This window comes from Penicillium verrucosum (genome assembly GCF_028828655.1).
Source record: "Penicillium verrucosum strain IBT 35672 chromosome Unknown utg000004l_segment0_segment0, whole genome shotgun sequence".
Lineage (NCBI taxonomy): Eukaryota > Fungi > Ascomycota > Eurotiomycetes > Eurotiales > Aspergillaceae > Penicillium > Penicillium verrucosum.
The window spans coordinates 1,914,614-1,928,643 of NW_026643213.1; the positions used below are offsets into that span (position 1 = coordinate 1,914,614).

General features: G+C 49.8%; 3 protein-coding genes across 3 annotated transcripts; 2 read left to right on the plus strand and 1 right to left on the minus strand.

Moving 5' to 3' along the window:
- Window positions 1-958: 958 nt before the first annotated feature.
- Window positions 959-3,718, minus strand: ace1 (putative C2H2 transcription factor (Ace1); the record flags this gene model as incomplete). The annotated part of the gene is made up of 4 exons (XM_057222858.1): window positions 959-2,156; window positions 2,216-2,787; window positions 2,871-3,124; window positions 3,208-3,718. The coding sequence occupies 4 exons, from the start codon at window positions 3,716-3,718 to the stop codon at window positions 959-961; spliced, it is 2,535 nt and encodes an 844-aa protein (XP_057070079.1).
- A 2,734-nt stretch (window positions 3,719-6,452) lies between these two features.
- pex6 (AAA family ATPase peroxin 6) lies at window positions 6,453-10,982 on the plus strand (the record flags this gene model as incomplete). Its single annotated transcript, XM_057222859.1, has 4 exons — window positions 6,453-6,642; window positions 6,709-7,671; window positions 7,730-10,451; window positions 10,532-10,982. 4 exons carry the CDS (start codon window positions 6,453-6,455, stop codon window positions 10,980-10,982), a joined length of 4,326 nt encoding a protein of 1,441 aa, XP_057070080.1.
- Window positions 10,983-12,360: 1,378 nt separating this feature from the next.
- On the plus strand, window positions 12,361-13,542 carry N7516_010141 (F-box protein; the record flags this gene model as incomplete). The annotated part of the gene is made up of 1 exon (XM_057222860.1): window positions 12,361-13,542. One exon carries the CDS (start codon window positions 12,361-12,363, stop codon window positions 13,540-13,542), a length of 1,182 nt encoding a protein of 393 aa, XP_057070081.1.
- Window positions 13,543-14,030: the final 488 nt, after the last annotated feature.

A 14,030-nucleotide genomic window follows, 5' to 3' on the forward strand; every position in this document is an offset into this window, starting at 1 on the left:
TCTCCTGCTCAGTTGAGAGGGAAGCTGAGTCCCTAGGAGATTGAATCACACGGCCAGTGTGTTATAGGTGATGTGATGAAAATTGCAGGAAGCGCAGAATAATGTGTCTGCCTAGCAAGGCCAGTTGGCGCTGGAATGAATCAACTAGACAAGACTAAGCAGTACAGAATACTGGGTCTCACGATGTTTGCTTCTGGGAAAAGGTGGAACAAAGGCAATTGGGGGAGGGGGGAGAGGGGCCGGAGCGGAGCAGGAGAGTCGGGCAAGAAGATGATGTCGTCACAACTCCCCCAATATTTTACTTGGATGATCTGGACACCTATGAGATAGATACTTAGGTATATATATATATATGTGAGACTATATATATATTCTAAGCCTCTATATATCTTATACTACCTATTTATACTATTTTAAACCCAACTCCGCCCCCCGACCGATTTTGATCGCCATGACCTTTTACCGTAGTCCATCGCTAGATCTCCATAGGACTCGTACGCCAAGGCTAATTCATTATAGTGTTGCCTATATGGTACTCCGTACTCGTACTAGTTCTGCGCCTTACGAGGCGAGGTTTCTCGGCAGTGTCATCAGACATATCATTGTGGATTCTGGAGAAGCAAGTGATGGAACTAGCATATCCCTTGCACTTGGATTGGTAGGAAATTACTTGAAGGGGACCGTGTGGCCTTTCATCTGGCAACATTTGAATTTATTCAAAGCGTTGAAACTAGCCCTGGAGGTAAAAGCAGGTAATGCGAAAACCACTGTATTCAAACAGAACCAATAAATAAATAAATATACTTCAGCTATGTTACTTGGAGTAGAAAGATGAAGATCAAATCAAAAAATAAAAGATAAAAACAACCCGCATTTCCATCGCTTGGGAACATTAAATTCGCTTCAGAAAATAAGTGTGGAGAAGTGTATTTGCTTTAACCCCAGGGATCCCACCTGTTCACTCCATGTATTCCAGCTTCATGTCGCGGGGCAGATAGTGTCCCTGGGGTTGCTGGCCATTCCAAGGCTGCATGCTCTGTAGGACGCGCTCGTGCTCAAGAGAGGGGAACATCTGCTGCTGAGGCCGATGGTATTGAGCTGACTGGTCGCTAGGAGTTTGCATCATGGGCTGAGCACGGCCATCCATCTGAGCGCTCTGGTTGTAGAGGGTGAAGTCGTTGCCCGCCTGGGCCAGGAGTCCGTATTCGTAGCGCTCAGAAAGAGTGTCGCCCACGTTACAAGAATCCGGTGAGTACAACATGGCATTGCCCTGTGCACCAGGAGAGAGGCCGGAGGGCTTTCCGGAGGCATCGTAAGAACAGTAGTTGAGGTTCGTTTGGTCGTAATCATTCGAATAACCCTTCATCACCTCGAGGGAATGCCCCTGAGGGAGATTCGCAGCCATTGTAGTGTAGTCCTCGTTGGTTGGATAGTCCAGATTGCTCCAATCAAGGTCAAAATTGATACTTTCGGTACCGGTGAGTGGGGATCCGTCAAAGGACACAGGCCCCATCAGGTCGGGGACCGATTCGGCAGATGGGATGGACATGGAATTCATAGATTGGCGGTGCATTTCCAGAGCCGGAATCAAGCCGTTCGGGTCACCGGCTTCAAATTGACTCTGGAACCCGCTCAGGTTCACCGAAGTTGGGAATGAGTTGACATCGGTCATCAGATAGGGAGATGTTTCTCCGAATAGGGGGAAATCCTCCCCATGAGCAAGCGGTGGGGGGTCTGCAAAGTTGAACTGAGGGTTCTCAGGCCAGTTGTAGTTCTGGTCGCTAGGAGAAGGGCTGGGGCCAGGGATTGGAGAGGCAAAGTCGGTCGCCTTCGAAGCAGGAGTAGAGACACTGGGGGTCTGAGGAGTGGCCTGGACAGAAGAGCCTCGCTTGCTGCTAGTGCTGCCATTGCGGCCATTGTTCTTTGATCGAACGTAAACCCATCCATGGGACTTTTCCATGTGCTGCTTGCAGTTGCTGGCGCGCTTCGAAGCATAGGGGCACTTGTGGAATTGACACTTGAAGAGGGTGGGCTTGGCCGAATGTCTGTCGTTCATGTGCCGATCACGTTCTTTCTCGGTGGGCCAACCCTTGGTGTGGTAATTGCAGTCGGGGTACTCGCACTTCCAGGGGCGAGTATGTGTCTTCTCGTGTTTTCTATGAATGAATTAGCATATCGATTACGATACTTCGATTCAATGAACAGGACGACCTACGTCAAGTCACAAGGACGCTTGAAGACCTTGTCGCAATCGGCGCACTTTTGATTGATGTTCATGGGAGGAGCATCCTTCTTGCGGCGGGCCATGGAGCGCTCAACGCCCTCATCGACCGCATCGTCAAGAGTAATAGTACGCTTAGCAGCACCAGAAGCATCCGCCTCGTAAGGCTTTCCCGTGGCCATGGAAATTGGCTTTCCATCTCGCATGATTACAAGTTCGGCAGACTTCCCATTCTTAGACAGACCACCAGCCAGGATAGCCTTCGGGATGCTACTTTGAATTAGATAGGTTCCGTAGTCCATCAAATGGGATGTTACATACGCAGAAGAGTTAGACTCCTTGTTAGACTCGGAGCCCCGAGTCGCCTGGACTCGCTTGCGCTCAGCACGAACCATTGCTGCGTATCTTCGAACCTGCGAAACAAGATCAAGGAAGTATCCGTTAGTGTAAGGTCGATCAGCTGGTAGTCGTTGGTCACGATCGTTGAGATGCGAAGTCGAAGTATGCAAGCACTGGATCGTAAACTCGCAAAAGTTGAGATAGGAATTCCGAGAAGTGGCGGAGTTCTTTATATAAAGTAATAATAATAATAATAATAAGCAACCAGAACTCCATAAACCCTTTTGAGTAGAACAATGTATTGACTTACAGGTGCCAACCACAATAGGGTTTTCTCGAGGTCACGCAGACAAACAATCTGCTTATTGATAATGCGCTGGGGAACGCTTCGGACCAGTGGGTGGAATGGTTTCAAGCGGGGCTCTTTCAAAATAGGAACGAGCACAAAACGTTCAATTTGTTTGCAAGCGGCAGGGCCCAATTGACGTTTTGGTGACGAACCAGTATCAAAAGCCGAAATAGAGCTTGTAATGGCAGATTGATTGTCATGAATACCATTATTCACTATTGATTGTTAGGGCTCAAATAGGAAACAATAGGGGGGGGCAGAATTGCGACAATGTATTCTTGTGGCATGTGACACCCACCTTGATTTTGCGAGTCTGCCAGTCCCTCTTCACTGCTGACAGAGGTCCCTAGTCCACTATCGGACTCGTGACTATGCTCTTGGCGGGCCTTTTTCTCATCTAGTGGGATAGGAATGCTGCGGCCCTCTTCACTTGAGGAACGTGGGGAGTTAGACATAGACTTGGAGTTACCATGCACTAACCCACTCTCCATCGAACTCTCACCGCTAGCAACCTCAGGGGTCTGGTCTTCAGTAGATTCCAAAGTCAGACGGCCTAGGATGGAAGTCATGCGCTCTTCGGCAACAGTGAGGGCTTCCAACGAAGTGGCCGAGCGATGAGGTAGGGAGCGGAAGTTCAAGACAGGGTCGTGATCACTCGATGGAGGAGAAGTGGGGGTATGGAAAGTTTCTCCTTTCTTCAGAGGCATCTTAGAGTCAGGCGAGTCGCTCGACAGCGTGGGAAGGGCGTTGTTTAAGACAGGCCGACGACGCGGGTGCACCCGCGATGGCTCAGTCTGGACGGCAGACATTATTGGGCGTAGTCTGTATCAACTAAAATTTAGCATACATGTTTCGGACAGGAAAGGAGCAGTGGATTGCGGCTGATTGGGCCATGCCATGACTCACCGGAAAGTTGTCTAGACGATTCGAGAAGTGACGTACAGTCGAGTCAGAGATGCAAGCCTCAATTTGATGCGGGTTATCTCCGTTCTTTGGTATTTAACAGCACCACTGCTCTTGGATATCCACCAAGAGTGTTTAAAATCGACACACTTGAACCAGTATGATGTTCTGGAGATCTATCACGATAGCGCGATCGTCTGATAGTCTCTGGATGAACATGCACTCCTAATCCGACGTGTCGCGGGGGGTCGGAAAACTTCAAAGCGGGGTTTGACACAGAGAGGATCAAGAACACCAGTTTAAATGGCTGTTTAATCAACGATAACGATATCCAAAGATGAAATGAATTCCCCGGATTCACAGCGCTGATGAGATTCCAATGCTGAGATATAACGTTCCAAGATGGATTCCCAAGCGGTGAGCCCCACTAAATACGAAATCTTTGATATCCTTAGACTGAAGGCAGCGATGAAGAGCAAAATAGGATTGAAAATGAAGAATTAAACCTGAACACAAATGATGGGGGAAAATCAGCGGATCAAGGAAGAGAGAAGGGACCTGGAAGGCTCATTGCGTGTTGGATGTCTGCCTGATAGACGAAGACGCTAACACCAAAATGGTATAGAATGCGAAGGCTGAGCACATTCTACAGTCTATGATTGGCTGTACAAGACGTTTTGTATGGTAAACATTGGTAAACCTATAACAGTAATTAAACCATCCAGCCCATGAAGGTGGTTCCCGCGTGGCCCCCAGCGGGTATCGTATCGTTTCTCCACTGGTTCCACTGAGTTCTTAAAATGGAAACTCGGGACTCGGAAAGATGAGAATTCCATTTCCAAAAAAAAAAGAGCCTCACCTTCTAACGGAGAATCCAGGCAGCACATTTTTTGGATGTTGTATTTCCCTACAACATACGTGTCCTCAATCAAAGGAAATTCTTGGGATTTTCCACGGCGATACCCATGGTAAAACCCGGAGTCAGAATTTTAATTATCAACTATTTCTACGTCACCTATTACTAGGATCATACCATGAAAATTCTGGGCAAAGGAAAATCATCGGGGTCACGCTGATTTAGTCTCCAGGGTCTTGGCCCCTGATTGACCGGGAAACAAAAGAGGCCCACAACAAAAAGTGCCCAGGTGAACAACATCGACTTACTTTTTGCCAACTCACCAACCTGTTTTAGACCAATAGTACCCCGTACGGAGTATGTACGTACGGAGTATTGGGTCATTGATTTCACCCCAAATATGAGTTGCACATGCACACTTGAGCCTCCTGTCACCGCTTGTCGTACTTGACCGGCCCAATAATAGTTCAATCCTGGTCCTGTTCAGCCTGCGTCTGCCGGACGAAAATGCATCCGTCTTCTGATCGGACGGGCCAGACAATATGCTCGTATCGACCCTGCTGTCTCCGCCCTTGTCTGACTCCTTCTTCCCGCTACACAGCCCACCTGTCAGTCTGTCAAAAAGGACCATCTTTCCAAGGAGTACGATGTACTTTGTATAACTGAACCGGGTGTTTGTAGCATCTCATTTACTTTACAACTGTACCTGAAGTCAACTGTTGTCATATCTACAAGGACCGACAACGCCAACCTTATTTTAATCTTGTACAGTTTCCGATGTCATTGATATGTCAAACCCACATTCATGGCTATACCGTTCTTCCAAGGTTACCATGTAGCTTACCACTCTGGAATGGCTCTAAATCATAGATGGGATTGGTATGGAAGTCTACCTAGGTACTGGGAAGCCATCCGGGGAAAGCAATCAGTCAACAGCATTTCTTATTCTCGCCTGGACAGGAATATACCTCCTCTACATCACCTTCACCACACTCACCCGTTATCGCTCTAACTATTTCAGGCTGCGATATTATTACTTCAATATGCAACTGCCTGATAGGTTTCTCCGACAATCTACTAAATAATGTCGTATCTGCTAGAAACCTTAGTTCTAGGAATGACTCTGCCTTAAACCACCTGGGTATCGAAGAGAGCTGACAAATATATATTTCCAGGAAACCCTATTTGGCTAAATTTGTTCCAATGACAGAAAAAATCAATAAGGCCCAAAATACAAGCTCTTCTGTTCATTAAGATTCTCTCAATTGGAATGGACCTACCCCGAATGATGTCAGCCATTTGGAGCTCCAAGGCTGGGGGGAGCTTTTGTTCCACGCGCTATCACAAGCAGACAACAGCCAATGACGTTAGAGCACACTTGCGACTGAGATTGGGCATAGAGCCATACATTTTTGAGTATCACTGGAATTATCTGGTTAATTCAAGGAAAGTGCAGCAGAACTATAATGTACATCTATATAATATTCTCTATTCATCCTCCGCACATTTGCGTACATTCTCCCCGGTCGATTGGACCTCGGCTTCGGGATATGGCAGAACGACGGGCGGTGCCGAGATGCCCGCGTGTTGATTTCCCCCGGATTCTGGATCCGGCGAACCTCGTCTTCTCCCCTCAGTAGTTCGCTAGATCAGGCGCGGGATTCTATAGGACATTTTCTCATGGGCGCTTGTTAAACCGATGATTTGGTGATTGCATTCCGTTCATATCTCCTCCTATCTCCCCCGCTTCGTTTACCGACGGCAACCGACAAGGCACCGCATCCATGGACTTCGAACAGTATGGGCAGAATTCCCAACAACCTCGACAACGGAGAAGAAGAGCCGGAAAGCGGCGATTGAACAATAAGGCACCCATCGCAGCACGGTTGGCCCTAGACCCCCAACTGCGCGGGAAAGTCGGCATAGTATCCGAGGATCTAGCGAATGACCTCTTCCAGCAGCAGGCCCTCCAAGGTGAGTGTGAAACCCCTTTGACTGTTCTTAATAGCAATATTAACTGATCCGTCTTCCCCTGACTAGATGTCACGACTTCTGACGATGGAGTACTTTATGTTGCAATTGCCCCGCATACGCCCACTTATACCTCGGTGGAAGATCAGGCCTGGACGATACTCCCCGTGCGCATCCAGCCAACAGAGAGATCGCCGGTTCCAATGTCACACTCGACTGTGCTGTTTCCCGAATCGGCAGACTCACTTCAGCCTTTCCTCCAGGCTTTGGGAAAAGTTGACTCGTCACGCAACTCCATACAGGCACACCGTTCCATAGAGATTCGGATTCTGGATGTCGCCCCAATTCATCTCGATACAATCTTTGTGACCGTTGAGCGACATCTACTCCGCAATCATGATGATGTTCAGAGCAAATTTAGCGGTGGATTCACGAATGGGCAAGGGCCGAATGGACTCTGGGGGAAGTCGGGGAACTCGGTAGAAGCCAAGAAGCATTCGAAAAGGGCTGCAGCGGATGCCGAACAGCGTCTCACTGCAGCAGTTCGTGAAGCATTGGGAGCTCAGCGCATTGTGCATACCGGAGACGTGCTGCCCCTTCCACTCCCTTCTCATCCCATAACTTACGCGCCACCACCACCTGCGCGAATCTCATTTTGCGAGCCCGTTTCGCAAGGTTTGCTGATGTCGACGACAAAGATTGTGCTTGTCCAGGCTCGCTCTCAAGGACTCCGCGCTCAACAAACTGTGCCCTCGAAGTCTGCGCTTCTGAAGCAAGTGGCCGAGGACGAAGCTGATGACACTTCCAACGAACAATTCTATTCTGCAGCCGAAGATAAGCCTGGCGAAAGTGGGACAGAAATGGAAGTAACGTCAGCTGCAGAAGAGTCAGAAACAGAGGGCTCAGCAGGATCCATGAGTGACTCTTCGGATGATTCTCTGGAAGACATGATTTCTCTCAGTGCGCCTGAATTGCCGCAGCCACCATCGGGGATGATGTCTTCTTTGACTTCGGCGACCCCTAGAGCCGGCGGTCGACGATTAGACGGAATCCATACCCCCCGGATCTGTGGCATCAAATTTCACATCAGCCACCATGCGCCCTGGTCATGGCGGAGGCAAGACCTTCAAGGTGGAAGGTCTCCTGCAACAAGTCCCAAATGAGGTGCTGCACCCCCGACCTCGAGACGATGAAGACGTCGACTCCTTTGTCTTTGTAGATATCAATACGCTCGCCAAGATTGGATGCTTTTCCGGTGATTGGGTCAGAATCGAAGCTGCCGAGGAGCCCCAGCTGAACATGTTTGCCTCGCTCAAATTTGGAAGTTTCAACGACTCCCCTGAAGACGCGGGCGATTGGCGCCCAGTTAAGATTTTTGGTCTTTCGGGTCTTCCGTCCTCTAAGCCACGGTATGCCATTAATCACTCAGGTGAACGCCGGTCCAGTGTTTCGCAACGCGCACCCACCCGCTTGACCCCTTCAGTTTTCGTTCCCCCGTTGCTTCTTGGCAATATTGAAAATCCCAAGTACCTGCGGATCTCTCCCATGATCTTCGCTACTCCTAATGGCTCCTCCAAACCTGGTCTCTTGCATCAGATGAAGAACACTGCTGCTAAGAACCCGCCTTTGGCGAAAGAGGTTACACTGCTCAAGGTTTCCACTCCCCTCTCGATGGACCGGGTCCTTCAACCGGCGCTATTTGCAGGATTGAAGCAGTACTTCGAATCACGCCGGCGTATCCTTAAAAGTGGTGATTTGGTCGGAATTAGCGTGGACGAAGGACTTGGCAGAGCGGTGTTCTCTGGCACCGCTGGCGGTGACAGTGCTAGTCAGGAGGAAGACATCACTATCCGGCTGGGCCAAGGCGTCAATGCAAATAATGCCGGGGCCCGCAAAATCGGCGTCGCTTGGTTCCGTGTCGGACAGGTAGCCCCGACTACTGTAGAGGAGATGGAGGAGACAGGCGAAGATCAGTGGGGCGGAGTTGCTGTACTAGACCCGGCGACTACGCGCATGGTACAGGCTGGAAGCGATGTGAGCCGAGTTCCTGGCGTGTTGGGCAATGGGTGGGAGTATTGGCTGGGCGTCAAGACGATCCCAAAGAGCGTCCATGATGTCCCGACGGCTCATGGCATTGTTGCTGATCCACCTCAGTCCTTTATACCATCATTGCAGCAGCGAATCCGTGATCTGATGTCTGCTGCCACAAGCCCGCGGGCTATTCAGCTAGGCATGAAGCCTGTCTTCATTCTCCTTAGATCCCAGCAAAGGCATATAGGCAAGGCAACCATTGCAACTCGAGCGTGCTCAGACATCGGCCTGCACACATTTCCCATCGATGCGTACGATATCTTGACAGAAGGCGGCGCGAATGGTGGCGATGTCAAGACCGAAGCATATCTCAAAGCCCGAGCAGAACGGGCTTTCCACTGCGGAGCAAACTGCACCGCATTGCTGATTAGGCATATCGAAGTTTTAACCGCCGATCGCATTGTCACAGCAATGAGTGATGTCTTGAACGATGCCAGAGTTGTCATTGCGACTACCACTGATGTTGAAACCATCCCCGAAGGTATCCGCAGCCTTATCACCCATGAGTTTGAGATGGGTGCCCCGGAGGAGAAAGAGCGCGAAGGCATTCTGCGAAATGCCGTCGCAGAGCGCAGTATCAGACTGTCCGCGGACGTGGAACTGGGCACCATTGCTCTGAAGACCGCAGCTCTTGTTGCAGGAGATTTGGTTGACGTTGTGGAACGGGCTGCCGGGGCGAGAACAGCTCGCCTCGAAAGTCTGGCCGAGGCTAGCAAGAAGCTTTCCGGATCAGAAGTCTTTGTCAGAGACGTCCTGCTGGCAGGAGGCGACGGTGCACGAGGTGTCACCAAGGCAGACTTTGACGCCGCTGTAGAAGCTGCGCGGAAGAACTTTGCCGATTCAATCGGCGCACCTAAGATTCCAAACGTTGGCTGGGATGATGTTGGTGGGTTGACTAACGTTAAGGATGCCTTGGTCGAGACCATTCAGCTGCCGCTCGAACGACCCGAGCTCTTCGCCAAGGGAATGAAGAAGCGCAGTGGTATCTTGTTCTATGGCCCGCCCGGCACCGGAAAGACCCTCCTCGCAAAGGCCATTGCCACTGAGTTCTCTCTTAACTTCTTCTCCGTAAAGGGCCCTGAATTGCTTAATATGTATATTGGTGAATCCGAGGCAAACGTGCGTCGAGTATTCCAACGCGCTCGGGATGCTCGTCCCTGCGTTGTGTTCTTTGATGAGTTGGATTCCGTTGCGCCCAAGCGTGGTAACCAGGGAGACAGCGGTGGTGTTATGGACCGTATCGTCAGTCAGCTGCTCGCAGAGCTGGATGGAATGAACGGCGGCGAGGAGAATAGCGGTGGAGTGTTCGTCATTGGTGCGACTAACCGTCCCGATCTGCTTGACACTGCGCTCCTCCGCCCCGGTCGCTTCGACAAGATGCTCTACCTGGGCGTGTCAGATACACATAGGAAGCAGTCCACTATCCTTGAGGCTTTGACGCGGAAGTTCGCTCTCCAACCCGATGTCTCACTTGACCGCGTTGCGGAACAGCTTCCTTTGACTTATACTGGTGCTGATCTGTATGCACTCTGTTCTGATGCCATGCTAAAAGCTATCACCCGAAAGGCCACCGCGGTCGATGAGAAAATCAAGTCTCTGCCAAATGGTCCAGTCAGCACTGCTTGGTTCTTTGACCATCTCGCCACGAAGGAAGATGTGAATGTGATGGTAACAGAGGGAGATTTCCTGTCTGCTCAAGGAGAGCTTGTGCCAAGTGTTAGGTACGTGTTCACTCCATTCCCCATCCTACCCTACCTCTTGTCTCCTCTTGGTGATATACCATGATCCTAACCCCTCGCAGTGCCAAGGAACTTGAACATTTCGAGCGCATCCGTCAAACCTTCGAAGCAGTGGACAAGTCAAAGCAAGACTCCACCGCTGCCGCGCCACAGACAATAGCGGAGGCAATGGAGGCATTTAACCAGGGCGGCTCGGCCATACCAGAAGAGGCACCGGCCACGAATGGTGACAGTAATACAACCGAGAGTCTTCCCGGTCGTATCAAAGGCATGACCAAATGGCCAGGCAACGTTGTCCGCAGTGCCAGCGGCCAGTCAACAACCAGCAGCAAAGGCAAAGGAAGGAGCGTCAGCAAGAAGGGAAAGTCCCGCACCGGTGCGGAATCTGATGGATCTGTTGACGGCGACGATGAGGACATGGCAAATAGTGCCAGTGCCCAAGATGATGAAGACGAGGATGATTTCGTCGTTCGGACTGATCACTTGATGAACCCCATGGAGGAGGTTGAATAGAAAGTCTGGCACTGTCCGTATATTTTAACGTGCCGGCACTGTTCAGCTGGTCGACCAGACGGCCTTTGTATCTACTATGCTGATTTGATATACCTAACTATTGTTTCTGTGTACAAGTCTACTTCTTTTCTCTGCTATTACCACCCTAGCCCGTCACGATGAGCGCACGTAGGCCAACGCTGCGATGCTAGACTAGATGAAATCCCGAGATGTTTCAACGCACGACTCTTTTTGATTGTATCAGATTGGCAAGGGTATCGTATTGCTATTCTAAGTTCCTTTGCGATCACAGTATCCGAAGGTCGTTGCCAGTCACGACGCCACAGTTGGACTTTAAATTAAGGTTAGCCATTGATATCCATGGATAGAGCCACCATTACCCGCGCGTCTACAGACAGTACCATGGGTGTTTCTAGGCATTTTAAAGCTTACCTAGGAGGACTTAACCTACCTAATTACCCATGACATCCTCCTTGTTACTGTTGCAGTCATCATCACCCTCGTCCACGGGTCCTTCTTATCGTCTGTCGAAACAAAAACAATTGCGTGTACCAGAATATGTTCATATTAAGAATTTCTCTTCGCAATTGGACAGAGTTACCCAGACTATCTCGGACTCATTCCATACATTTCTTTCCCAAGAAGCGCGTTCAAGGTGGAATCTCCAATGGGGATCGTGACATCGTTGCAGAGCACCTCGACCACCTCCTCATTGTCGTATATTGTAACTTCAAGGGCTCATCCCCCTATTTGTAATGGGCTCCAGACCAAGCTGCACCATCCTAGAAACCATTGTATGTTGACGCTCATGCACTCACTCCGAATTTACCCAAGCAGATTAGAGTGAGAGCGCACATGAAAGGCCTGATGGTGCAGGATGACCTCTAACTGAGCCTTGTCCACGACCACGACCTCACTGAAAGCCTCGCCTCCAAACAATGTAGTAGTGTATCATGAATAAATATAGCAAAGTATCACTTCCAGCCTGGCTGATATCGCGTTTGCTACGCCAGGCCTCAGTCCCGCGCTTTCCGATTCACGTCCCTCCATAAATTGGGGGTTGTGTCTCTTTCTCCTCTCCTACTTCTTTTCCCTCACTTCTCCTCCTCCTTTCTCTTCCCATATTCCTTCCTTCTCAATATCTTTTCATCTATTTATTTCCCACCCTTCTCAACAAGGGGTTGTGTTTATCAGGTTTGAGTTCTCATCCACGTAGAGTGTTTATCACATCATCCACTGACACGACACTGATAGTGTTCTTCCATTCGTTGACCACACGCGTTTTTCACGAGTTTCTCCAACCGGAGGTTTCTCGTAGTGCGTTCTCTCCAACACATCCAATCTCATATTCCTGCGGGTTATACACCGTCTCGCCACAATGAATCTCACGCTGGACCCGGAGCAGTTGACCTTGGGGCATGATTTTGCTATCAACTGGGAGCCGGCCAAGGTGCTCAGAATCATTGCCAAGAGCCCCCGTACCCTGGAAACTGGAATCGTTGATCTCGAGCTGCGGCCTGTGCCGGAGCATATCAGACCCAAGGGGAAGGCCACGGAGGACTTGGGGGATATGAAACATCTCCCGAACGAAATCCTCGACATGATTATCAACAAATTGGATTTGCCTAGTGCCATAAGTCTGTCATACGTCAACCGCATCGCCAATCAGCTTGTGCAGGAAAGCCCGGTTGCATTTCTGAGAAAGTGGGCCCCCGGCATGCCGAAGATTCTCAAAAAGTCTCAGATCCATGAGAACTGGTCCATTCATGATCTTAAAGAGGCAATCATAGGTGAAAAGTGCGTGGTATGCGGCGCGTCGTCCGTTCAACTCTACCTACCTACAATGGAGCGTATCTGCCACCCTTGCTTGCACGAAGACCACTCATACTGGTGTCTCCCCGTCGGACAGGCAGCCATGATCTTTGGCCTTGACTTAACCGATCTCATCAATACCCAAACCGTGTATCTGCCGCAGCTGAGCAAGAATGGCTTTGATTTGGGCGATCTTGGCGCTTGGGTTATTCCTGTCAAATTGGCGCTGACCAAAGCCCTGGAGATGTACGGCACCCGCAAGGGTATTAAGCGTGCTGTGGAGGGCACCCCGTTCAATATTGATGGAGAAGAAGAAACTTCCGATGAGGATGATGATGACGAAGAATTTGAGGTGGAAAACCCGCATGACGTTTATCGCGCTGCTCCCCTGGATTCACCCATCCCCGTCAAACTGCGTTTGCTCATCTCAATGGGAAACTATCATCAGAATGCTCACCACCACGCAGTTTCCTGTCGGGTTCCTGTCGTCAATCGAGGCAATACGCGCAAGCTTATGTACTCGTGCCGTGGTTGCACTGCCATGCTCACGCACCCCAGGACGGGATCAATGTCCGACAGCTACATGAAGATGATGAGGCTTGACCCCGCCCTTGACAAGTTTCAGCGATCGTTTGCAATCTTCCGTCGCGCTTTTACTGTGTGGACCGAAGCCGATATGATTGAGCATATTCGAAACGAGTGCATTGGGGCTTGGTTCCTGCTGCATGCTGAGGGACAGGATGAGTAGTCATATCTGTCAAACTGGAGGGGCTCTTGTATTACCTAATTTACATGTGCTTACTGAAGCAAGCCATGACCTGCCCTGCCTAGGTGCTGTTTGAACAAGGAAAGGTTGGGAATTTTGAGTTTGAAATTTCCATGGATGATGTCAAGATATGGTTTGAGGATGGGCAATTTATGCACATGTGTGCTTTGCACATCCTACGATACTGAAAGAAAGCAAAGTTGCTTTCCTTTGTTTTATGTACCCTGATTCTCAATGTCAATTTCGTTATCTTCCCTTTCTTTCCTTTTCTCTAGCGGCAACTTCCCCGCCCCAAAAAAGGACTGGCATGATATCTATGTTTCACATTGTGGGTGGAGTGATTCTAAAATACTTTTAGAGAACAGTGCGTATTCTGAAGAGCAAAACATCTATAGATACCCAGGCATAATGGCTGATACGCAGACCAAAGCCAAATTTGGAACCGCACTTTCCCTCCAAGGGTACTGATA